Source organism: Neopsephotus bourkii, unplaced genomic scaffold (genome assembly GCF_033783945.1).
Source record: "Neopsephotus bourkii isolate Nb327-2 ecotype Australia unplaced genomic scaffold, CSIRO-AGI_Nbou_v1 NB_1637, whole genome shotgun sequence".
Taxonomy (NCBI): Eukaryota; Metazoa; Chordata; class Aves; order Psittaciformes; family Psittacidae; genus Neopsephotus; species Neopsephotus bourkii.
The window spans coordinates 10,609,004-10,635,656 of record NW_026902112.1 but is presented as its reverse complement, the minus strand read 5'-3'; the positions used below and the strand labels follow the sequence as shown (position 1 = coordinate 10,635,656).

The window sequence follows — 26,653 nt, the reverse complement described above, 5'->3', positions numbered from 1 at the left end:
AAATTTGGCATCAGAGGCTCAGAACAGAGAATTATTGTGGGATTCAGGCTCTTTGGCAAATCCCAGCCCCAGGGCTGGGTTATCTCACCTGTTTGGGACCAGAATCACTGCCCATTCATGCTAATGACAAAGGAAAAGGTAGACCCCTCCGGCAGGCTTTCTTCAGTCTACTGAGGAAATCCCCTCTGCATTGACAAGTAAGGTACCATGGCAAAAAGCCTGGAAGCATCCAAGGTAATACTGTAAACCATTGCTATCACTCAGCAATGATGCACTGAAATAGCTGTGACACATTCATCATTGACTTATTAGCATCATCAAGTTATCACTTATTTCCTTGTGATTTGACCCAAATTCTCTTTCCTTTCCTTGCTTTCCTGTGTTAATCAGCAGGAATATCTGGTTAAATTGTGTTACATATTTATGTCTCATTTCTATAGAGGTTTAGAGTTGTTTTGGGGTGATTTTGTTCTAGTTTTCCCCCTGTGTCTCAGGATTACAAGTTGCTTCAAAAAGAACATCTAAATGGGAGTTTTGCTTATTCCAAGGCTGGTATTCTCCTGTTAGGAGTATAAGTGAGCAGAAGCAGTGCCACCAGGGTCCAGCCTCCACCTGTACCATCGCATCAACTCCTATATAGCATGTAGCACACACGTCCGTCCTACTTGTGAAAGCCTGTGGTGGTAAATAGGTGGATGATGTTTGCAAAACACCCTGCAGAACATGTGATTAGCCCATTCCATGCAGTGCTAAGGGGGCGTTCACAACGTTTAATTTTATCTAAGGAAGGCAAATCTCCTTAGGCCCCCCTGCAGGCAGTGAAAAGCACTCGGTTCCTATGGAGGGCTATTTAAAGACGTTAAATTAAGCTCCTTCTGTGATTTCTCCCTGCCCCAAGAGAAGCACAGACAGATTGCTCTTGGTTTAGTAAGATATCTTCCATAAATCTCTCCTCTTTAGCTCTCCTATGCATAAATGATTGATTCTCTGAGGACCGTCAGCCTTCACTAGGCAATGAGTAGTGAAGGGTGTCTGCACTAAGATCCTGGGAAGCATCAGATACATGAGCAAGTTCTGTTACTTTGATTAGGTCAGGCTGAATGGGGCTCGGAGCAACCTGCTCTAGTGGAAGGTCTCCCTTCCCATGGCAGGGGGTTGGAACTGGATGATCTTTAAGGTCCCTTCCAGCCCAAACCATTCTATGGTTCTGTGATAAGGCAGTTTCCCAAATCCCCCCATCCTTTCCAAATCCCATCACAAAGTAACTTAAAAGCAAGGTGCTTTTCTGCATAAAGTTCTATTTTTTAACCCAAACCCATGGTCAGCTTTTGTGTTTCTGAAACTAGCAGGTTTCCCAACAGGACATATTCTTAATTTTAGTTCCATTTTTAACTTGTTTCTTCTCTTTTCCCCAGCCCAACATAGGTCATAGCTTGGCTGTAGGAAAGTTATGGCTTGTTGAAGTTCTGAGTGATCAGGATCTGAATTTCAGGTCTTGTCTCAGTGGCTAGATCACAGAATCACAGAATAGTTAGGGTTGGAAAGGACCTTAAGATCATCCAGTTCCAACCCCCGTGTCATGGGCAGGGAAGCCTTGCACTAAACCATATCTCCCAAGGCCTCGTCCAACCTGGCCTTGAGCACTGCCAGGGATGGAGCATTCACAACTTCCCTGGGCAACCCATTCCAGTGCCTCACCACCCTCACAGGAAAGAATTTCCTCCTTATATCCAATCTAAACTTCCCCTGTTTAAGTTTTAACCCATTACCCCTTGTCCTATCACTACAGTCCCTAACAAAGAGGCCATCCCCAGCATCCCTATAGGCTCCCTTCAGATAACATCTTATGGACTTCCACAGTACATAGTTTGGATTTCAGGAAAAACCAATCTGGTTATGTACTCATGCTTAACCATAGAGTAAATACTTGTCAACAACCAAGCAACTAAGAATTTGTCACCTTGGCTGAGTGACAAGTTATACTGACTGATGCATCCTGTCAGTGTTAATGACATACCGACTCTTGATTTCTCTGCCTTGTGCCCTGCTTCTCATACAGAGGGGCTTGTATAGACAGTGCTGGAAATTGGACTGGGGCTTGTTGTCGCCAATTACACAGCACTGTATTAAGATGTGAACGCATAAAAAAAGCACTCCCCTGCCCTACATAGCCCACGGATCTGCCACTTTTCAGCTCTCTCAAATCTAACCAGAAAACATCCCTCTGCTGTATCTCATAAAATACGTCGAATGAGCAATTACTGATTTGTGTGTCAGTCTCAGTGTCTGGCTGGAAAGATATGAGGCCCTACCCTGGAGTTGTGATGTCTGTTGTCCAGAGAAGGTGTGGCGGCCCCATCCCTGGCAGTGTTCAAGGCCAGGTTGGACACAGGGGCTTGGAGCAACCTGCTCTAGTGGAAGGTGTCCCTACCCATGGCAAGCATTGGAACTGCATGAGTTTTGAGGTCTTCTCCAACCCAAACCATTCTATGATTCTTTTTAAACAGAAGTGTTGATACCAGTTGTCAGTGATAGAACTTGTGGTGATGTGCCATGAGGGTTTTTCTTGTAAACTTGCCTAGAACACCACTATTATCAAGTAACAGGTTGAAATCGTTTTACTCTGTTTTACTCACAAGAAACACCTTGCTTCTCAGGCATACCTGTTTGAGGTAGACCCCAGGTAGATCTTCTAAGGCTCTGTAGAAGGAAATCTGGTATTTCTTCATAGGCAGAGGCTGAGTTCCTTAAAAGCCTTTTGATGTCTTCCTGCTGAATCCTGAATGCAAGGAAAGCATGAGGGGAGAGGTGATACCAACCAAGGTCCATGGTGTTAAAGGCTTAATAAAAATGGTTTGAGAAGCATTCGATATAGCAAAGAAACTTATGCTGTATCAATCTATGAAAGTGCTGGCCATGTATTTTTTCTTTCTCATACAGGAGATACCTGAAAAGGGCTACAAGGTTGCTGGGGAGGGACTCTTCATCAGGGACTGTAGTGATAGGGCAAGGGGTGTTGAGTTCAGACTTAAGCAGGGGAAGTTCAGGTTGGAGAGAAGGAAGAAGTTCTTTACTGTGAGGGTGGTGAGGCACTGGAATGGGTTGCCGAGGGAGGTTGTGAATGCTCCATCCCTGGCAGTGTTCAAGGCCACGTTGGACAGAGCCTTGGGTGCCATGGTCTAGTGTGAGATGTCCCTGCCCATGGCAGGGGGTTGGAACTGGATGATCTCAAGGTCCTTTCCAACCCAATCCATTCTTTGATCCTACTACTGCATGCATAATCTAAAATAAAAGGAACAGAAATCCATCTAGCCCAGGAGTAATGTAAGTCTTTTAACAGGTTTCAAAGTGTGAAGATGAAGTGGTTTCATTCTGTGTTTCTTCTGGTTTATGGGGTTTTTGCTTTTTTGTTATATTTTTAGTTATCGGAAATGCACAGTTATTTTAATGGATTTTCAATGCAGTTTCACTTTAAAATGGCAACACATGAACACAACCACTTTCTTCCAGAGTTTATCTGTAAACCCTCATTTCTTTACTGCTACAGAAATGGCCAGACTAATTAATGTTCTTTCCTTCAAAAATGAAACAATAAATTAAATCTTCTGTGGCGTGTATTAATCCTACTCCTAATGCCATCAGTTGAAGAATTTCCATTAATTTTGTTAAGGATTAGAGAAAGCACTGAAACCTTAATTTTTCATCCATTTTCAACCTGTGGTTTTGTTCCTCTTGACCGTTTTCATATGCTTCATGATGCAATATCCGCTTGACAGCACACAGAAGCAGACCACGCTCACGTACTCTTCCATTGTGGCAAGAAGTTATAGGCTGCGCATCTTTTAGGGGACAAGGTGGTCTAAGATTTCCCCTGGGAACACAAGCCCTTATTGGCAGGTTCTGTGCCATAGATGTCTTGCTTTCTAAGCAAGTCAGAATTAATACTTGTCTGGTGGAAATCAAGAGCTGCCAGCTGCAATGTGTACTTGATAACCTTTCTTTTCCAGTCTCCTTTTGATTTCTTCCTCAGCTTCCCCCAACATCAGACCTAGCCAGTCAAGGTCTGAGATTCCTGTTCCTTAATATTAGGTACAAGCAGTGTGTCTCAATGTGAAGCATCTGATCAGACCTTGCTTGCAGCTTGGAAATTGATCCAGGAGTTTAGGTGGTGATTCATCTTATCTAATCAGCAGCAGGCAGCTAACGTAGAGTCGGATGAATCTCACACTATGGACTTGGTCTTTGTGGAGTATGATAGTGTCTCAGATGACTTGCTTAAGTGCAGGCTCCTGGGGATGGTCAATAATGCACATGTACTTGATTGAGGAGCTAATAATGGGATAATTTCAGGTACAATTTGCCATGTACCTTTTTTTATTTAACTCTAATCTAGCAAATTTACCCATCTTGAGCTGGTTTCCTGTGGGTTCTCAGTAAGTCTTCACATTGGTTTCAGTGGGAATGGGATGAGCTTCTTGGGATACATGCTTAGATACCAGTCATACAGTCTCTGAGAGATGGATTAGGTGTTCATCGAAATGGGTGGCATTTCTATTTCCCTGTAGTACTACAGCTTGCAAACAAGAGCCGGCTCATCTCTTTATGCTATATTGCTGTTGGTATCAAGTCTTTGTTTTAGGTTTCCACCCTGTAATGATCTTCTATTATCTTAATTTGCAGATAGCATTGAAGCCAACATTGAGACTGCATCTTCTAATGTAGAATCAGCAAACGAGCAGTTGGCAAAAGCCAGTCAACACCAAGTAAGTGGGCCTAAAAAGTCCTGTGGATCCATTCAGTAATAGTATTTAAAATGAAGAGAACGCTTGGCTCATGTGAGCCACATGGGCTGCATTGGATTTGTGCTACCTGGAAAGATGATAAATTGTACTCTAAGTAAGAGCTAAACTTTTTTCTTACATGTATGATTAAATCACTGTAGCATCAACAATTTGCTTTAAAGTAGTCATTAAGAGATGTGCATATTAAAGAGTCATTTCCCAGTAGGAAACTCAACTCAAATTAGCTACTGTTGTTCTTGGAAAGATTGTCATAAAAAGTGCATCGTTTCAGTGAGTATGTGCTTTTTATTGGAGTGTTTCCCTATAATCAGGCAACAGTGCTTTTCAGAAACAACTCAGCTGTCAAAAGACATGATGTGCTTGGTGAATAATGGCTATGGGAATGGTGTTCAGCACTTTTTAAAGGCAATTTGAGGGTAGGGGCTTGGGGTTGGATTTTTCTTTGTTGGAGCAAGAATAAAACATTCACAGGCTCAAAAAAACACCCAAACATTAATCTTCTTGAAGATAGCTTGACCAGAAAGAACTCTTCAATAGTTACAGTTACTACTTCCTAGGGATGAAAGGGCAGAGGAATGGGAGGAAGTGAACAAAGAAGAAATTGTTCTTGCTTGCATTAGATTGACAGAATAAAAGCTGTTAGTTTCCCTTTTTATTCCTCAATCATAAATCATTTTGTTGAAGTCCAAAGTGATTTTCATGTATCTGGAGTCTTGTTAGGACAAAATGCAGCTGAGGTCTATGCGAGTACACAGTACCTCCTTGTTGGTCCTTGGACACAATGAATTGTGAAGGCCTGGGGAAAAACCTCCAGACCGAAGGAGTAAGAGCCACAGGCCTTTTTCTCCACTGAAAAGGAGTAATGTGATTTCACATTATCTACAGCTCTGGTAAAAGATACTTTGTCAGTTGTGGGTAATAGGAGCAACTTTTGCAGAACTTAAATATTGCAAGAAACTAAAAGTGGTCTTCAGCTGTGTTTTGGTTTTAAAGGCATATGTATTCAAGATAGCACGCGTCACGCTGCACGTAATCCTGCAATTGCTTTGAAAATGACCTGTTGTGTTTTTACTGCATGAAATCTAAAAGGAGACTAGAATAAATTCAATACTCTACAGTAAAACCGATCACAAAGCTGCAAATGAGTTAATGACTATTTTGGCTAAGAAGGTCAAAGAGTAGTCAGGCAGAAAATGAGTGCAGCACAGTGTAAAGGATCTACTTTCTTCAGCCAGCAGGAGCAGCTGAAATAGCCTGCCCAGTTAGGAGGTGCTTTATTCCTCAAATATGTTGATCATGATGAAGATATAGCCAGTATTAGTCAGTAAACTGCTGCTAAGGGCATAAATGTCCTATAAATGACATAAATTAAGGCAGAAAATGGGGTGAAGTTGTTGTATCTTCGATTGCTGGCCTATTGTATGGGGTTTATCAAATAGCATTTGATGCCTCCTCTGTTACGTGTTTTGATACGTGTTCATTTTATATCTAAAGGGACATAGTCTTCATAGTGTGACAAGAAGGGTCCTGATCACACAGCCCTCAAGGGGTTTTGTAGGAAGCAGTGTTGGTGCCACTTGCATCCATATGGATAATGCGGTCGTCCTTCTGGGTTGTATGTGTGTCTTTGGCTGCTTTGGAAGGATCTAGGATGGATTTGAAGAATGATCAGCCAGATGCCTTTGTGGGTGAACTGCTTTCAAGGGAGCTGCCATAGGTTTATGTACTTTATATTCCCTTTGTATTCTTGTGTGCTGCTTGGAGATCAAAAGCACAGGCTGTCTTTTAAATCCTACTGGGTAGTCTGCCTGCTTTTGTTAAACTGCCAGTTCATTAATCTATTTGGCTGTTACCTACGACCTCTAGTACAGTGCGATTGTCCTGTAAATGCAGACTGGCTTACACACATTTGTTATTTATTCCTTTTTATGTGTATATATGTATGTAAATCTGTGTGTGATTCCTGTTTTTATGTGTATACGTATAAAAATAGGTGTGTGTAGTATTTTTAAGGGTATATGGACAAAAGTATACATAAATTGAGCAATCAAAAATGTCAACATCACTGAAACATTCAAGTTAAGACCTACCCTATACCTTAATAAATGGATTTCTGTCAGGAATGAAGATTAAGTGACTGGTTATAATGTTCGCATATAATGCAGTGCAGTCACTTCAACAATACAACTTGGAGCACCAGTCCCAACCTGTACATTACCATAACAAAGCGTCCTTTAACTAGTACAGAATAAGGCATTTAGGTTCCCTGAAATGATAGAAATGTTTAAACAAATGTAGACATTTTCCTGCCGAGCTCCTTTGTTGCATTTTAAGTTTTGTAAGGTGCTCCTTCATCTTAAGATGTGTGTGTTAATAGCAGCATTTCATTAGTTTGTGTGAATTTGCATGTCCCCCATCTAAACTCTTTTCTCACCCACAAAAATACCCCTACAGCACCCTTCCCCCCCTCCACTGTAAAACAATAATAAAGAATATATGTGGAAAATATATGGTAAGTAAGGTAATTAGTGGTGGTATGTAAAGGATGGACAAGGCTGTGCGGTGGCTCAGTACTCCCTGAAGCCAGCCCAGATAAGGGAGCAGCAGGTGGTTATGCAAAGACTTCTGCTTCCCTCCTTTCTGTTCCCTTCCATCTCCTACCCCATGGGCTTCTATCTTCTTCCTGCCATCCCCCTTTTCAATGGATACACACATGCAGGCTGCATCAGGAGTGTATGTGCAACTCTTTGCTGGTCATAAATAGGTGAGATACCAAATCACAACCGTTGGTGTCTCCATGTGACATGGGGCAGGTGGGTTCAGCACAAGACTTGGGCGCTGTTGTTACAAGAAGTAGGATGAGACAGCTCAGTGATGTTCTCAGTCTATCATCATGATCTTGATCTTAGATGTCACATGAAGTCCCTGACTCCATGTTTGGCATCCTGGGTTGTATTAGAAGGGGGGTGGTTAGTAGGTCGAGAGAGGTCCTCCTTCCCCTCTACTCTGCCCTGGTGAGACCTCATCTGGAATATTGTGTCCAGTTCTGGGCCCCTCAGTTTAAAAAGGACAGGGACCTGCTGGAGAGAGTCCAGCGCAGGGCAACTAAGATGATTAAGGGAGTGGAGCATCTCCCTTATGAGGAAAGACTGAGGGAGCTGGGTCTCTATAGTTTGGAGAAGAGGAGATTGAGGGGTGACCTTATTAGTGTACATATATAAAGGGGGAGTGTCATGAGGACGAAGCCAGGCTCTTCTCAGTGGCAAACAATGATAGGACAAGGGGCAATGGGTGAAAACTGGAACACAAGAGGTTCCACTTAAACTTGAGAAGAAACTTCTTCTCAGTGAGGGTGATGGAACACTGGAACAGGCTGCCCAGGGAGGTTGTGGAGTCTCCTTCTTTGGAGACATTCAAAACCCGCCTGGACATGTTCCTGTGTAACCTTATCTAGGTGTTCCTGCTCCGGCAGGGGGATTGGACTAGATGATCTTTTGAGGTCCCTTCCAATCTCTAACCTACTGTGATACTGTGATACCGTAATTGTCAGCCACATAATAGTCTGTAGTCTCTCATCTCAACTGTAGGCTTCACCCTCTGACAGCAACACTTCCCTGCTTCACCAAGTAAATTCACTAAGGACTCAGTTGCCATCAGATATTAGAGAGACTCTGTGGACCATGTAGAAAACAAAAATGCCCATTATGCCTATCCAAGATGTAGAAAATGTTTATTTTATGCCATATTCACTTTATTTCCATATTTTTTCCTTCCCATTATAAATCATTGTACATGTTCGGATTTCAGCACTGCTTGATTTATATTGGGTGAGAGAGACTTGCTATATTTGTGCTGGAACAGAGGATGTAATAGATGAACTTGTAATTAATCATGAGCAAAAAAAAGTCTTACATCCCAGAGGCATAAAAGGTTTAGTGGGGACTGTCAGAGCTTTGGAAGAAATAATTCATATTTTTAATTATTAGCAGATTTTTTTTCCCTTCATTTTAAATTACTGTCATTACAGAATAATTGTTTGTGCTTAAACTTATTTTTACTGTAAGTTTCAATTAAGCTGGGCCACTGCATTATCTGCAGGAACACAGAGGATCAAAATGCAGATGAAAGTATAGATGTTGGATAATGACACCAGAAGTAGAGCAGCAGTGGTCTGTTTCCATTGGAAATCCCTCTTGGTCACAGAAACTTGACGATTTTGCTTTGTTTTTTCTACTTTTCACTTAGAAATTCAAGTGAATGAAGAAAATGACTGAAAGGCAAAAATGTCCATCAGAGAGAAGCCAGAAGAAGCAATCTCTTGCAGTAGACTTGCTTCAGTAGGGGTCTTGTTTTGTCTGGATAAGAGAAGGCTCAGCAGACACCTTATTGCACTTTACAACAACCTGAAAGGAGGTTGTAGGGAAGTGGGGTCAGTCTCTTCTCCCAAGTAAAAAGTGATAGGACAAGAGGAAATGGCCTCAAGCTGCACCAGGGCAGGTCTAGATGGAGCTGAGGAACAATTCCTTCCCCAGAGGGTGCTCAGGCATTGTAACAGGCTGCCCAGGGCAGGGCTGGAGTCACGGTCCCTGCAAGAGTTCACACACTGTGGAAACAAGGCGCTTATTGCCATGGGTTAGTGGTGGGGAACGGTTGGACTTGATGACCTTAAAGGTCTTCTCAAACCTAGTTGATTCTATGATTCTATGGTTCTTGGACCTAAAGCAGAAATGAGGACCCTGGCCATTTAATACCTAATGGCCCAGATTTGTCTCCTGAAATGTCACTGCCCATGCCCCTAGAAAAAAAGATTCATTTCATCTATCTTAAAACACCTGTTTTAGCATAGGTCAGAGTGGTCTCTGGAAGATAGGGATTTATTGGACCGAATATGAGTGTGTTTGGTGGAGACGGGTGTCTGAACTCCCTTTACAATCAGGAGGAGGAATTTCTTCCAGCATGCCTTTATCATCTCACAGTAGATGTTTGGCGTAGGTTTGACGACTGCCTCTGTGGAGACCTCTGTTCTCTCCTTTGTCTATAAATCATAGAATTACAGAACCACAGAATGGTTTGGGTTCAAAGGGACTTTAAGCTGATCCAATTCCAAACCCCCTTCCATGGGCAGGGACACCTTCCACTAGACCGTGTCACCCAAGGCTCTGTCCAACCTGGTCTTGAACACTGCCAAGGATGGGGCAGCCACAGCTGCTTTGGGCAACCCATTGTCTCACCAGCCTCACAGTGAAGAATTTCTTCCTATTATCTGATCTAAATCTATCTTCTTTCAGTTTAAAGCCAGGTAAAGTCCAGATAATAGCAATTACACTGCAAGCATTTCACGACAAACTGAATCCTGTGCCTATCACCTATCCCTTTATTAGGGAAAGGGGAAATCTGGATCCCTGATGGTCTGAGTACCTTTGAGATTAGCTCAGGTGTGCAGAGCATCCCAGAGAGGGTATGGCTGCAGCACGATGAGCAGTTTTACTTAACACAGTTTGTTCAGAGCTTCCTGCAGGTGGATTAAAAGGAAGATAAAGCTTCAAACACAGGATCCACGGCTACATGTTAGACCAGTTACTCTTTTTGACACAAAGTTTGTCCTACGTTCAGCTTGGCCGCACTGACTGAAGGACTCTGTGTGCTGTTGAAGCTAATTTGTTTTGGAAGAGCTACTTGTGTAGCTCTGATTAATGCTGGTAGCTTTTCTTCCCTGTAGCCTCTGTGGAAGTCAAGCTAATTTGGATTCACTGGCATCGCAAAGGAAAGCAACAGTTCAGTGACCCACTTGCGTAGTCTAAGAACAATGAGGGTTTTTTTTTCCTGTAAAGAAGCAATCCCTGGGTCTGTCTTTCAGGCATACACAGAGAGGCACTTTGATGGCTGGAGCTTTAAGGAAAAAGAAGCCTCATAAATCTGTGGCATTTGCAGAGAGATCTTATTGCCCAGGGACCGCCAATAAAGGGCCAGCTTCAAGTTTTGCGCACATGACTCATTGGTATTTTAGAAACAAAAGAAAATTTGGGTTTCAAAAAACACTTTCTCAGAGTGTTTGAAATACAAGAGGCAATGCTAGAGTCCTAGAATAATAGAATGAATTGAGTTGGAAAGGACTTTAAAATCATCCAGCTCCAACCCCCTGCCATGGGCACGGACATCTCACACTAGACCATGTCACCCAAGGCTCTGTCCAACCTGGCCTTGAACACTGCCAGGGATAGAGCATTCATCGCTTTCCTGGGCAACCCATTCCAGTGCTTCAGCACCCTCACAGTAAAGAACTTCTTCCTTATCTCCAACATGAACTTCCCCTGTTTCAGTTTGAACCCATCACCCCTTGTTCTGTCACTACAGTCCCTAATGAATAGTACCTTTCCAGCATCCTCATAGCCCCCTTCAGACACTGGAAGCTGCTCTGAGGTCTCCACGCAGCTTCTCTTCTCCAGGCTGAACAGCCCCAACTTTCTCAGCCTGTTTCTATGTGGGAGGTGCTCCAGCCCCTGATCATCCTTGTGGCCTCCTCTGGACTTGTTCCAACAGCTCCATGTCCTTCTTATGCTGAGGACTCCAGAACTGCACACAGTGCTGCAAGTAAGGTCTCACATGAGGAGAGCAGAGGGGGAGAATCACCTCCTTCGACCTGCTGGTCATGCTTCTAAAATAACTTGCTAATTATAAATACTGTGATAATGAAGATTGTCTTCTCTTCCCTGTGGGTATGCCCTAAGATCTTGACGTATACTGCCATTAAGTCACTTTGAAACTAATAGTTTCAAAACTACTGTGTACATCCTGTTAGCATCACAATATGATGGGATTGCACCCTGACATCTCCTGCAGCAGCTTCCCAGCATGCTGCAGAACCAGTGAGATGGTGTGTTTGGAATATCTTGGTGCAAACACAGCTTTGTAGCTACTGAATCTCCTGGGATAAGAAGATGCTACTTGTTCATAAAGCAGATTTGTGACCGAGCTGCAGTGATGATCTAACTGTATCTATAATGATAATAACTATATCTATAGTGGTGATCTAACTATAAGATGCAGTTTATACAGTCAACCTCATGTTGCTGTTCCTCAGCTGTGTCTGTCACCACCGTGAGCGTGTGTGAGTTTGCTGCTTCTTTGGGGAATTAACACTTGGAAGGTTTATTCAGGGGATTATGAAGCTATTCTTTCTTCTGGCATTTTCTGCTTGTGAAAGTGATTGGAGCTGAATTAAAGCTGCAATAAAAACTCAGAGCTCTGTAAGGACTCCAAGCAAAAGCCATTACTGAAGTGACTGTGTAATTACATGACTGAGCCTTAATCCTCATCTTCAGCAGCAGAAGGAAACTTTGCCACCATGCAGAGCCCTCATGGTTCTGTGCCATGACCTTCAGTCAGTAAAAGAAATCCTCCCCAGACTGCCTGATTCTCTCAAGAAATAACCAAATTGCATAGTCCCTTTCTATTTTTCTGTTTCTCAGTCTATGGCAACACACATCAGCTCAGTTCAGAAACCTCTGCCTGGGCTTCCCACTCAAAACTCATCTCTTCAACCTCAAAGCATCTGTTCCCCCACAGCACTTGTTTTCCCTTCCACCCTTTCCCTCTCCCATTAATGCATATCTTTTAATTTTCACTCTTAATTCCAATGTCTCAGTCCTCCTGTTGATGTATGGCAAGCAGCAACACTGCTGCCTCAAACAGTACCTACCCATATAATGATTGCATTGATTTGCTCGCCCAGATTGCTCAAAAGTTACCACACAGAATCACAGAATAGGTAGAGTTGGAAAGAACCTTAAGGTCATCTAAGGTGTGACTGTCCTGTCCATGGGCAGGGAGACCACACACTAAACCGTGTCACCCAAGACTCCATCCAACCTGGACATAGCGATGTTTGCCGTTATCACCTATCAGGTATGCCCCCAACGTGGTCTGTATATGTAGAGAGTCTTGAACTCCTTTATGCATGCATGCCTTTGCTTTCAGGCTCCTTTTGTTGTATCAGTGTGCTGTGGCCAGCAAGCAGCAGCGCTGTCCAGGGCAGTGCTTTGAACAATTAGTTTCACCCTTTATTCTTCCTCTATGAATAGGCAGCAGCAGTAGGTGGTTGGAATAGTAGGTGGTTCCTTCCTTTTCTTCCACTGGCTCCCTGTGAAAGGCAGGGTGAGTTTTCAGATTTAAGACTGTTCTATTTTGAAGCAACTTCTGTTTGAGTGAGGTTTTTTTACTGTATTTTAATGCAGCCCATTTACAAACCAGCTGCTTACCATAGGAAATGGTGTTCAAGTCAGCGACAGTCCAAGTGATAAATGAGCTGCGTGAGCGCAGCAACTTAACCTCGGTGAGGTCTGAGCTGTAACATTTATTTAAACCTATCTTCTTTTTCTGTAAATAATGGATCTCTGTGATCAAATATTTATTGAGCAAAGGCTTTGTTTAGAGCTTTTGGTTGTCATGCAGTTAGTTGGGTGCTTCTGCATATGAGAGTAAAATCATTCAGGCTATTTGTAATCACAACTGAGCGTCTCTTCAAGAAGAGAGAGTCGACTTATCCGAGTGGTAGCGTATTCTCTCTTTCCTTTGTTATAAACCATTCCCAGTAGGCTTTTGGGAAGGAAGAAAGAAGTTAAAATTGTTTATTGTGAGCTCACTTGTTCAAAGGGGAAACGGTAAAGGCAAGAATGGAGGAGAAGGGAAGGATATGATGGCAAGGTTGGGACCATGTTTAGTGGTGGGGCATTGCTGATGAAGCTGCGTTGGCTGGTGAGAAAGTGAATGGGTAGGCTGTAGTCTTTCCTGTTCCCCTTGGTGGTGTGCAGCACTGAGACTGTATAAAGTCAGGATTTAGGAATATGTAGGTTACATTATATATGGTGATCTGGATTCAGTATTCCAAAGGCAAGGATTTTGTACGTGGAAGCTGAACAAGTCTCATCTGTGACAATTCAGAGACGGCAGAAGGAAATCATGTTCTGTCTTTTGTCTTTTCTAATTCATTTGTTTAACCGAATCTCTTTCCAGGGTGCAATTTCACTTTGAGGGGTCAGAGATTAAAAAGCAATTTTCCCTCACTGACAATGGCATGAACTAGTGAGTTACATTTCTCTTAATGGCCTCATGTAACAGAGGAGTGAATAGAAATCCTTGGTTACTGAGTGGAAAACCACACTTAGAGTCATTCTTATGCCCCGTGGCAGCACATATAATCAATTGCATTGCCCAAAGTTCAAAGCTTTGAGAAATAGTATTAAAATTGCTTTTTAATGCGATAGGAATGCCAGTTGTCAGGAATATTAGCACTGGAGATGTATATCTAACCTGGATCTGAGGAAAACCAGGAGCAGGAACTGAGTGTCCTGGTCTGAGTCCCAGCTGTGTAGCCTAAAGCAGTATTACACTGGGCTGTGAGCTTGTCAGATCTCATCAAGTAGCAAAACAGTTGAGCTTGGTCAGTGTTCACAATGGAAACCTCTGCTGAAACTTTACCATGCAGGCAGCAGTGGTTTTCTGTTCACTTCCTGAGTGATGCCTTTCTCGTATATGGACGCTGTCCAAACAGTGCCACCATTCCTAAGGCATTCCATCAGATTTTGATAACTAACCTCAGTAAAGATGCCACATTGCTTTTCAAAGCCACACAGAAACTAATAGTTGAGTTCTAGTATGAGGATTTATATTCTGATTTCTGTACCTTGATCTTTACTTGTTTCTCATGAGCATCAGTTTATCAGCCCATCTTTTTCAAGGGTATAGTGTAGGGACCTGTAGTTAACGTAGAGTCATTTCATATGCCTTGGTACTTAAAATTCAGGCAGCTAGTCCAAGACAAGCTAAGCCTTTGCTTTATCTCTGGGAGACAATTCATCCTGCTTCTCTTGGATACCTTAGTCTGGGATGAATAAGGCCTTCGAGGTGAACATCTTGACTTCATTGTGATAGACAAGTACCTTCAAAAAAGCACTTAACTGATAGGCATGTAGGGTTTGATTTCTTTTCCTAAAAGTAAATATTTAGTATCCTCCTGTGCTGAGTAGAGAATCCTGCCGTTTTCCTAGTTTCTACTATGGAAGTCTGTTGTTCCTCCTGAAATCACAAGTGACCTCTGTCAGATGTGTTTAAATATTACAGAGATCCTGGGGAATCTCAGATCTCAGAAGTAGGTGAGAAAGTAAATGCATTTTCCCCTGTCATGTTTTAACAGCTGTATTAACCATGAAGGGAAAAATATGTGGAAGGAGAAAGAAGTTATAGAAAATGAAGTTGCTTTTATCTCCATTTTGATGAAACATGGAAGAACTTTAATCAAAGGATTTCTCCATATCCCTGAAAGAAATTACAGGCCTGATAGGACATACTTGTAGTACAGCTGTCAGGTCGCAGCCTGGCACTGTCAGAAATGGAGAACAGGAATTATAAAGTTCAACTTATGTTCAGGAGGAGAATAGAGAGTGAATTATAGTCTCACTAAATCTGACTTCAGCAACACGCAAAGCTCTTGAACACATTTGGAAATGAAGAATTAGAAGTGGAGAGAGGGACAAAAAGGGATTTCATTTTGCTTTGGAGAAGTAATTGCATATCTTTCTTTGTGAAGATAAAGGGTTTCCTTAGACAAAGGTGATGAGAAAGGCTTGACTTCCTGGTCTTCAGAGAAACATTCTTTACATCCCTCTCACATAAGGATTGTCCTTATTTAGAAGTTTCCTAGGAAAAGAAGTGCTGCTGCTAGGCCATAGCTTGTTTTTACATGGTAAGCTCTAGTTTGTTCCACATCACACACGGCTAAGGGTTCAGGGTGGGCACCTCAATCCTGTCATTGCCAGTATTCAGTCGTTCCTATATTCTTTACTGAGCTGATGCATGTGTGCATACCTGCGATATTTTGGGAGTGATAGGCTTCCTCCTTATTTCCTCACATGGAATATGGTGACTAAGCACAGCTCTCACTGGCTTTTCAGATCAGAACGCACAAATTTAATGGATGTAGCCCTTGGATAGTGTGTTTTCAGCATCTACACCTGATCCACAACAACATGACATGTGTCAGTGCTTCCCTGAACAGATGAAAAAGTAAGCTGGTTGGGGGTTAATTTGAATTGAAGGCACTTGACTTTGTCTGCTCTGTAGGTACCTTCATCTGATTTGAGTGTCAGAATTCCCACTGTATTTGATGGAGATGGAAGGTACAATTCAGTTGCCCAACACAGGAATCTAGTGCCATTTGAGATGCACTTGGAAATCCCGAACAGCCATGTAAAGCTGACAGGTTTGAGACAGGAAATACAGGAAACCCATGGCCTCCTGAGCTGGCAGCTTGTATTCATCTCAAATGATGCTGGATGCTTATGTATTGTCAGCTGGAAAAAGATTCAGCTGACCTTCCAGTAAATCTGTACTTTAGAGTTACCTGGTTCAATTCCTAGCCTTTATGATGGGAACCAAGTGGTTCTACCGTTATTATAACAGCTTAGACATCAAAGTATGTGTGTGGATGTGGAGCATCAGGTGGGGATACATGTAGCTGAACTGATGAGATATGGACTTGATAAATGGGAGAAAACTTGGGTGGAAAATTGGCTGAACTGTCAGGATTAAGATTAAAGGGGTGGAGCTGGTTGTGTCTGGCATGGGGCATCTGATTCCTGTCAACAGAACCCCACTGGACACCCAATACGTAGTTCTATACTGATATTTGTACAGAACTTTGAAAAGAGGTTAATGCTAAGTGTTATTCCATCATCTTTTTTATTAGACATTAATATCAAGCAAAACATTTTTTTCATTATGTTTGATAACTTAGGAAGCATCAGGAGAGCTGATTTTACCCCTTGGCTGTTGATCATAATCCGACAAACATAATAGTGAGATAAACTTAAAATATTATTATCTTTTTTTTCTATATAAAAGCTGAGTCATAACTTAAGCTGAAAATCACTGATTTAGATGTACTTGTAATCTTGTCTAACATAAAACGAGTATTTTGGACACAGATTGCCTGACACAGAGACAGATTTTTCTTATCTAACAGAAGAACAAAGTTTGAGCTCTAGACTCTCTATGGACCCTATGGTCAACAAAAGAGACCGGCAACTACAGAGAGATCCAAATCTTCTTAGTCTGTTGAAACAGCATAAATTGGAGAGCACTCAACTGGGCCTTGCACTTATACTTTTGTAGGAAATTAGTATTTAATGAGGTTTGGTGCAGCTGTTTCCTCTTTTGCACTATGTTCGGACCAAGAGAGGAATATACATTGGGTCCATCGATTCAGGCTATGAAAACTATAAAGAACTAGAAGGGTACATGGCCAAATGAGGCATAGGTACTACATATTCATTAAGTCCTAGTGTTTTTGTGAGAGTTACCCCAGTTTGCTACAAGATAAAATTATTTCATGGACAAAATACCTTATTTTTGGAAGCAGCCCTGTCCATTGTATCACTCAAATGCTGTTGGGCAGCCTTAAATCTAGGCAGTTCTGCCAAGTAAACCAGTTCTGTCTCAGTAGCACGCCCGCCACCCAATAGTTTCTTTACCATTAGTAGGGGTTTTATTTCTTGGTAGAGAAATCACTAACCAACAAGTTCAGTAAGCTTAGCTCCTACATTACAACAAACACTGATGTAATGAAAAGTCCATCAGTGATCTCAGTGCAATTCAACTATAAAAATGTAGGAGATTGAGGTTGCACTTGCGGAGTCTTACTATGATTCCTGGTAAAGAGGGAGAAGCCTTTTTCAGACATTCATTCAAATGAAATCTTCGGTTGTTAGGTTTTGGATTCCTTAGGAACATATGAAAAGCTGAATCTGGAAAGCACACTTTGTCTGGTTCTGCTAAGACTTTCAGCAAGATGGGTCTTTTGGTTTCTACTTGAATTGTTTTGGTGTAAGTAGAAAACCTTGGACTGCTTTTAACCTTTCAGGCTGATCCTCAGGCACTCGAAATACGTGCAGTTTCCTGGCATTAAGGTTTTTGCACCTTTTTACACCTTTTTCTGCTATGTGTTACTGTCGGTTGTTATGCTTGTCTTATCACCTGTGGAGGCCATCAGTAATTAAGATCAGTACCAGCTTATCTTTCTCAGTATACCTGTGTAGTGTATCTAAGTAATCTCCTGTCAGCATCAGGATACCACATGTATTTCATTACATTATTTCTAGGTTCTTGTGAAAATCCATTATCAAACTCTCTTGAAGTAGGTATTCCAAAGGCAAAGCAAGCCCATTACTGCATCGTATACATTTGTATACGAGACACGGAGACATTTGTATCCACAAAACAGTTAAGGAGAAACAGAGCTCCCAAATGCTTTTTCTAAGTTCACAAGTACAAGGAAAGCACTGCTCCTTGAGTGTTCTACTACTGGGGACTTCTTGTTATGTTGCTAAAACATAGAGAATTGATGTTCTCATACTGGGATCCCCCATCACAGGGAAAGAGAAGACAGAGCCTTGTTGCAGGTGAGTCCCTTCGAAGACAACTGTGTTGTCTGGGACAGCTGAGATAGAAGTGTTAGGAGCTAGGGGTGCTACAGACCTGTTTTGTCTTCCTCCTCTCTTCCTACTCAGTCTTTGAGACCTGGTTATACCAAATTACCCAACACCCCAAGTGTGATGTCGCCAAGTTTGAGAAGCAAGTGCTTGATGCCCACCTCCAGTTGAGCACTCTCACATTCTCCTGGTACCAATCAGAGCTTTCCTTGGGCCAATAGAAGCTCATCCTGAAGGACTCAGTGGAACAGAGGAGGCCAGCAAATAATGCCGTGAGCTGTGTCCATTGAACAGTCATTGAGTTGGCTGGTGGATTACTGGCCCTTGTGTGGGGAGACAGTTTCAATGCAAGGCTGCACTACTACTGTCTTGGATAGGTACTGGGGAGGCTGTGGAACAGACTGGGATTAAGGTCTTCAGTGGAATGATCTTAGAAGACTAGAAAACATGTGAAGGAACCAGATCCTCCTCGCAAAGCACAATGTCACTATTGAAACAATTTATACAGTGGGTCAAAAATCGGTGATATTTTTTGTGTCACAATAAGTGCTGCAGTAGCTCCATTTTAGTGGGTTCGTCTTGTATATATTCGTCATAGCTTGCTTTTTTTGTTTCCCTTGTGTGAGCAACAATATATTGTTCTTTTTTTATAGACAACAGTGCTCCCCATTTATGAGAAACAATTCTTGCATCAGGTCTTTTACCGGCAAAGACATTTTTCTTACATAGATCTGAAACATATAAAAACTAAACTAAACTCTGCTTGTATTTATCTCTCCTCTTTAGAGCCTGTCCCAGTGGATATTATTCTTTTCCTGAAACTTTCTTTCTTCCTTAAGAGTTTAAAGGAAAGGAAATCATCTGTAATTTCAGGCTCTCACAGATGTCAAAGGCACACTTCTTGTTGCCATGAATGGAACTAGAATAGAGCTCTATCCACTATAGAGGTCAAATGTGCTGATTTAATAGTACTGGGGAAAATTCATGAACATTCAGGTAAGTTGTTTTTTTCCCAAGCAGAGAAATCTTAAATTCTGCTCATAGTCTCCAGGCTTTCCCTGTTTGTCTTCCCAGTGATGTCTTTAAAAGATAAAGGGTATATTTTTTAATCTATAGGAGTATAAGTATGTAGTAACAACTGATTTCAGCTACCACCAATACAATAAAAAATGCTGTAACCACATTTTGCTTCAAGTTCCAATTTCTTTGACCTTAAAGGAATATGAATGCCATGTATTCATATAAGTGAATATACCTTGCTGCCTTCCTCTTTCCTTTCTCATGTTTAGATTGGATATAAGGAGGAAATTCTTTCCTGTTAGGGTGGTGAGGCACTGGAATAGGTTGCCCAAGGAGGTTGTGAATGCTCCATCCCTGGCAGTGTTCAAGGCCAGGTTGGACAAGGCCTTGGGTGATATGGTTTAGAGTGAGGTGTCCCTGCCTATGGCAGGGGGGTTGGAACTGGATTATCTTAAGGTCCTTTCCAACCCTAACTATTCTATTCTATTTTGTTCTACTTTGAAAGCATGCAGTGTATGTGTCCTCAAGACTCAGAAACCACAGACAAAATGGGACCCTCCTGCCCTTATTTTTAAGCCCCATGTTTCCAAGGCATTTTGTCATCTTGATGTTATGTGGGCTTAACCATTATCTAGTGGTGCCTGTTTCCTTATGTTTTTGGAGGGAGCATAGGACATCTGGCTTCCTATTCTGAGGTCCTAAATTAGACATCTGAAGTTCAGTAGGATAAGTCTCCATACAGATGCTTCATAGAAAGATTTTAGAAATCCTCAAGTAGGCAGAAGTGTAGGACCATAAAGTTCCTTGTAGTTACTCTAATTTCAGGTTCAAAGACTTTGGTTTCTCTTTTCTTCCATCTCTTATTCAGTAATATTGATGGACATGCAGCCATGGACATAAAAAACCCCACCTCTGATCTCTTCTTGTTCCAAATAGAATCATAGAATGGTTTGGGTTGGAAAGGAGCTGAAGTTCTTCCAGTTCCAACCCCCTGCCACAGGTAGGGACACCTCACACTAGACCATGTTGCCCAAGGCTCTGTCCAGTCTGGCCTTGAAGACTTGAACTGCCAGGGATGGAGCATTTACCACTTCCACAGACACTGGAAGCTGCTCTGAGGTCTCCACGCAGCTTCTCTTCTCCAGGCTGAACAGCCCCAACGTTCTCAGCCTGTCTCTATATGGGAGGTGCTCCAGCCCCTGATCATCCTCATGGCCTCCTCAGGACTTGCTCCAGCAGCTCCATGTCCCTTTTATGTTGAGGGCACCAGAACTGCACACAGTGCTGCAAGTGAGGTCTCACAAGAGCTGCTCATGTCTGTGAGGACGTGTCAAATACTGCAGGGCATTTCTTACGCAGGTGGTTGCGTTCAGGTAGCTAGATTATGAGCCACACTTAAGTTGGACAGATCCCATTGCAGGGTGGTTTATCCTGCCACATTATTGAATGGGAGTTCTTACTCCAGTGGCAGGTGGTGCCTGGGTTGAGACTTTAGATTCCTTAAAAACCATTCTTTAATGTGTCTTTAGTGTGGGTCATCATCATATTAGTCCAGGACAATTTAATCTGCTGTATGGTGTTGGGCACTCGTTTTGACACAAGGGCCAATTACTGAGAGCTTACAGGAAAGCAGCAGGAGTGGTCTGAGAGCTTGCAGGCTTTACTGCAGAGGGAAGCTTACAAGAAGATATGGTTAAGCTACAGAGTAGAAGATGGAGATGAAGATAACAGTCTCCTGGTACCTAAAAGTCTGCTGTGAACAAGAAAGGAATCATCATTGCTTTTTTGTTTATTACAGATGAGAAGAACCAGAAGTAATGGGCGTAGAACACAGCAAGAAAGAATCAGGGTCGTTATTAAGAAAAGCTGTCTAATGATAAGGAGATGGAAACACTTTCTGGGGAAATTTTAGCCTCTCCAGCACTGGATATCTGTAATGGTATCTAGCGGAACATATTTCAGGAAGGCTATTTGTATAATTGCTTTTGCAGCTGCCTGTCAGATCACGCTGCGAGGTGCAGTGTAAACAGGACATGTTCCTATTGTATCACAAACCATCATCATCTGATCAGAAAATGTTGCGGCCATGAATCATTCTTTGATTTTCATTCTCATCCTCCCTTCAGAAAAGAAGTGTGTTCCTGTTAGACACCTTCTTTAGGGACCGAAATCACTGATTTCATGTGACAGAGGTGATGACACTCAGAATCTGATGTCAACTTCAGTTAGAGTGGCTGTTGGGTACAATTGCATAAATCACTTCAGTTGATCCAAATACTTTCTGCCTGGCTTTCAGTGTCCTGTACTTGGCTGGCAATCACCATTTATTCTCCATAAAAGAGGAGTCAATATGATAGTGTGTGTCCTCACTAGTCCTTTGGATGACATAGCTGAGCCACAGAGTCATTGAAGGTGAGGTGTGTGGGAGCTGGGTTGGCAGTGTGCTGTCCTTCAAGAGTAACAAAATCATCACATTTCACTTGAGCAAGCTGTTGGTTTTCTGAGTTTCTGTTATGTTTGATTAGCATCAGAGCTGGAAATAAGGAAGATTTACAGGAAGGGGTAAAATTAATGTGCTAGTAGAATTCAGGAGGGAATGCATCTGTACTGCTGAATAAAACAAGGCCAGGGGCTGTCCTGTACATCAAGGCCTGGTCATGTCCTCATGGTTAAGTTATAGAGTCAGAATCATAGAATAGTTTGTGTTGCAGGAGACCTTTAAAGGTAATCCAGTCCAATGAGCAGGGACATTTTCCATGCAGAAAGAAGTGACGGCATCCAAACTGTCCATTAGGAATGGCTCCTGGAATGTGGTGCTTTGGACCTCTGTCATTCTTTAGGGAAGAAGGACAGTGCTGCATCAAGAAGGTTGCATGGATGATGAAGAGAGCATTTGTGCCTATGCCTCATTCCTTTTTGAGTTACGTGTATAAAAGTAGCTGTTTTGTGCCAAAGTTTGTGCAGGGACCTGACTGCACCAGAACTATCTGCCTGTCTTCCTCTTGCTCTAATGATTTGGCTGACCATGATTTAGGCCATCTCTGATACACATTGCTCTGCATCCTTGGATAGCAATGCTGTAAGAAAGAGCATGAGATGCCTCCATCGGAGCAGCACCTCCTTGCTTGGAAGGTGCAATGAATCTCAGTCCCTTGTTCTTGGTCCCTGCCTGAGCTATGCTGTAGGTCTGCTCTGCCTGGTCACAGTGCTGAACCTGACCCAACTCACTGGCTTTCCCTTGGATCCACCTTATTTCTATAGACGTGCTCAGAGGTCACCAAGCCTCTGGCTATCCCTGATTACTGTTTTAAGCCTGCTATGTTCTTGCTTGGCTGCTGTGGGATGGAGCCCTTGTTGGTGAGGGCACTGCCCCAGCTCACCTTGCTGTCACCCTCTCTCCTGGCTTGCCCTCCCCAGCAGAGCACCTTGCTCTTGCAGCTCCCTGACAACTTAAGGGTCTATAGTAAGGTAAAAAATCCCTTAGGAATGCATGCACTTCATTAGTGCTTGGAATGCCCTTTAATAAACCTGAGTTCAGTGTTCACAGGGGTGCAGATACATCAGTGCAGTTCACTCTGGCACTTGTGCTAGGGGCCACAAGATAGCTAGGTTATTTCCTTATGGTCCAGTCAGAGGTTAACTCTGTGTGCTTTTTGGAGTCTTGTTTGATTGGATGCATTTTATTTTTCCCTGCTTTGATTTTTGGGATATAAATATAAACAAAAGGGACATTTGGGGGCTGAAAGGATGCTGGAGAGTGGCTCTTCCTCAGGGACTGTAGTGACAGGACAAGGGGTGGTGGGTTCAAACTGAAATGGGAAGTTCAGGTTGGAGATAAGGAAGAAGTTCTTTACTATGAGGGTAGTGAGGCACTGGAACGGGTTGCCCAGTGAAGTGGTGAATGCTCCATCCCTGGCAGCATTCAAGAGCAGCTTGGACAGAGCCTTAGGTGACATAGTTTAGTGTGAGGTCTCCCTGCCCATGGCAGGGTGTTGGAACTGGATAATCTTAAGGTACTTTTCAACCCAAACCATTCTGTGATTCTATGATTTTTAACCCACAGATTCTGAATTAGTTGCATTGTTGTCAGTAAGGGTATTTCATAGTTGGTTTACTCGTGATCTTACTATTTCATGACCTGAAAGGAATTCTTAATTTGATAAGGTAAGGGTTTTTTTTTCAGTGCTAAAAGATACTATAGAATCAGCATGAAAAGGTGACCAAAGCACTATCTGGACCCCTAGGTTCTGATACAGGGACTAATAATACACAGAAACAGATCTTTTCCACTATGATCATAAAGGTGATACTTGTTAATTGCTTGTTAGCCCCTATAAATGGCAAGTAGAATTCACAGGTTTCAGGAATAGATATGCTGGAGGACAGAGGATGGAAAGGATGACATATTTCTGTATCTACCTCAAAATTCATTTTAGAGAGGAAAAGAATGCTCAATATAGGTACTGCTTGCATAACGCCAAATTGTGTTGACAGGGAGGACATCAAATCCTGGGTATTGCACTTAGAGTTTAAACATAGCAGAGGATCAGCAGCATGCAATGAAATAAGAGCTGAAAGTCCAAGGGTTTGGAAATGAGAGCGGCATGCCCAAGACAGGGCAGCAGATTGAGCTGTGCAGTAGGAAATGAAACCACAGAGCAATACAAAGCAGCAGAGTAAGGTGAGGGGCAAAGTTTAGCAGATATGGGCCTCCATTTGGTTTAATTTACATTCCTCTTTACATGGAGTACTTTCCAGCATGCAGTGAAAAATCAGATTCTGCTCTCAGTGTTATTGTCATCATGCATCTGGAGAATTATTGTGGAATTAGGCCCAAAATAATCTGGTTTAAAGACATCAGAATATGTCCCACACTGGCAATGCTGCTTCTGGACCAGGTGAGGGATGCTTTCTGTTTTCTCATGCCCCAAACTGTTGCCTTGCAGAGCAAAGCTGTAGTGAAATGCCTGCAGTGTCTGCTGGCAATAGCATTCTGTGTTGTACAGCAGCCTGCTGCATCAATAACCATTATCATCTACACCCATGAATTAGATTACTACTGCAGCATGCATCCCCAGTCTTCTTCAGCAGCGTTGCTTTCAGTGATGTTCAACATGAGTACTGCTTTATTGCTTTACTCGAGCCTCCCTTGCATTTCAGCATCCAAAGCTCATTAGGATTGAACAATAGAAAGAGGTTGTTGAATGACTGTTCTCAAACACATCATAAAATTTGGGTGTACATGCTTTGTTTGCAGAAGAGGATAAAATGTTGGCCACCGTGTAGCCATCCACAGATGGGTTTTCAATGAGAAACAAGCACATACTTGTAAAGCAAAACGTTGCCTCATGACTGGGGTTTTCCTGATCTGTCTTCTAAATACAGTTCCAATGCCTAAAGATGTGGTAAGGAGGCATCAGCTTTTCCTTATAATAATTCCAGATGGCAAAGAAATGAGCATTTCAGATCTGCCTTTGGAGAGCAGAAAGGGAAGAACTTCACTCCATAAGGAAGGGAAGACATATGTTTGACTCTGTGCTCTCTGATCCTCTGTCTTCCCACCTATTGTTTTAATAATTTAGTCAATCTCCTTTCCCTTTGGGTTCCTTATTCCCTATAATGTACTTATTGTCACCTGGACATCGTAGATAAGGGTTTTCAAATATATGCTGCAATCACATCACTTCCTCTCTTATGTCTACATGGAAGAAGAGGATGAACAAGAAAACCCTTGAAGCATCAGTTCTGACTGAGGCTGTATTCATCCCACTGGGAGCTGAGGTAGCTACAGCTTCCTTGACATCACCACCCTCTTACATGGTTAAGCCTACCAGTAGCAAGGTAGGATGGGGATGGGGTAGGATGGGGAGGAATATGTCAGCGGTAGAGCAGGAAACAACCTGAGTAGCTGTACCCTTAGCAAAGTCTGGGTAACTACGTCTGTAACTACACAACAGACAACACCACAATGTTGAAGTCCTTCAGCACAAGCACCCAAAGCATCATAACCTCTGTGTGTGGTGCTCGCTGCAGCTTCACTGTCTGCTAACACCATAAGTAACTTTGCTTTCAGTTAAGATGTGCCCTGCAGCAGTTGAGCTGGCTCTGGCTTGACACCTTGCTAACGAAATGTACCAGTACACTAATACTTGAAAGCACCATCAGATGTCAACCTGCTAAAGGCAGCAAGTGGTGAGAGATTCATACCACTCCTGTCTTGCCATGGATTGTCCGCTGTTGTGGGGTCAGGAGGTGACTGACAGTCAGGACACAACACTATTAACCAAAATTCATTTTAATTGCAGTTTTCTTAGTTTCCTTTCAATCACTGAAAACACTGAATTTCAAGCTTCCTGAGAGATATTGTGAAAACAAAACAAAACAAATAATGGCTTAATCAGTCATTTTTTTATTGGATTTGTGTTCTAGATGCATTCAGAAGCCGTCCACACAATATATAGATTTCTTAACATAGAATATAATCATAGAATAGTTTGGGTTGGAAAGGACCTTAAGATCATCCAGTTGTAACCCCCTACCATGGGCAGGGACACCTCACACTAGACCATGTCACCCAAGGCTCTGTACAACCTGGCCCTGAACCCTGCCGGGGATGGAGCATTCAGCACTTCACTGGGCAACCTATTCCAGTGCCTCAGCACCCTCACAGTAAAGAACTTCTTCCTTATATCCAATCTAAACTTCCCCTGTTTAAGTTTCAACCCATTACCCCTTGTCCCCTTTGGATTTGAGAAAGGTAAAAGCATTAGTCACATCTCATAAATACATATGCATGCTCTGTTTGTTCTGCAGCCAACTGAGGAGGACTGTGTTGCAAAGCCAATCACCCATCCCAGCAACACCTGGGAAAGCCCTTCGTCACCTCAAGCTGCAAATGGTTCAGCAGTACCCAAGTGTATTAGCTGGTATTATTCTCTTTTCATTTTAGCTAGTTTGATTTGATTTTCTCCATGTTTCAGAGTAAAAGATGAGAATTTTATATACACCCTGTGAAAAATTATCCTTCATCCTTCTCTAGCAGCCTGATCAATTGCTTGAATAGCTTTCTGAGAATGTCTTTTTGTGAAGCATTAACTATTCCCTACCTTGGTGTTCATCTAATATTTCTTGGGTTGACTACACTAACTTCAGAAACAAATGTAGTTAGTTAGTTAGTTAATAGTGGGTTTCATTTGTTTATAGGCAATTAACCTGTATCCCCAGGCCATATTTTCTTCCTAAGCCTGCCATCTATAATAGTTCTTGTTTACCAGACCTTTATATAATCGTGGGTGCTCCCCTCCAAACTCATTTCTCTACATACAAATCAAGTCAATCTGTGACTTT

General features: G+C 42.4%; 1 protein-coding gene across 4 annotated transcripts in view; it reads left to right on the top strand.

Moving 5' to 3' along the window:
- Positions 1-26,653, top strand: part of TSNARE1 (t-SNARE domain containing 1) — a 496,003-nt gene that overhangs the window by 308,465 nt on the left and 160,885 nt on the right. For all 4 annotated transcript variants that reach the window (XM_061374211.1, XM_061374213.1, XM_061374209.1 and 1 more), the window contains exon 11: positions 4,681-4,763. In XM_061374211.1, the coding sequence (XP_061230195.1) occupies positions 4,681-4,763 (83 nt within the window). The remainder of the gene's footprint in view (positions 1-4,680; positions 4,764-26,653) is intronic.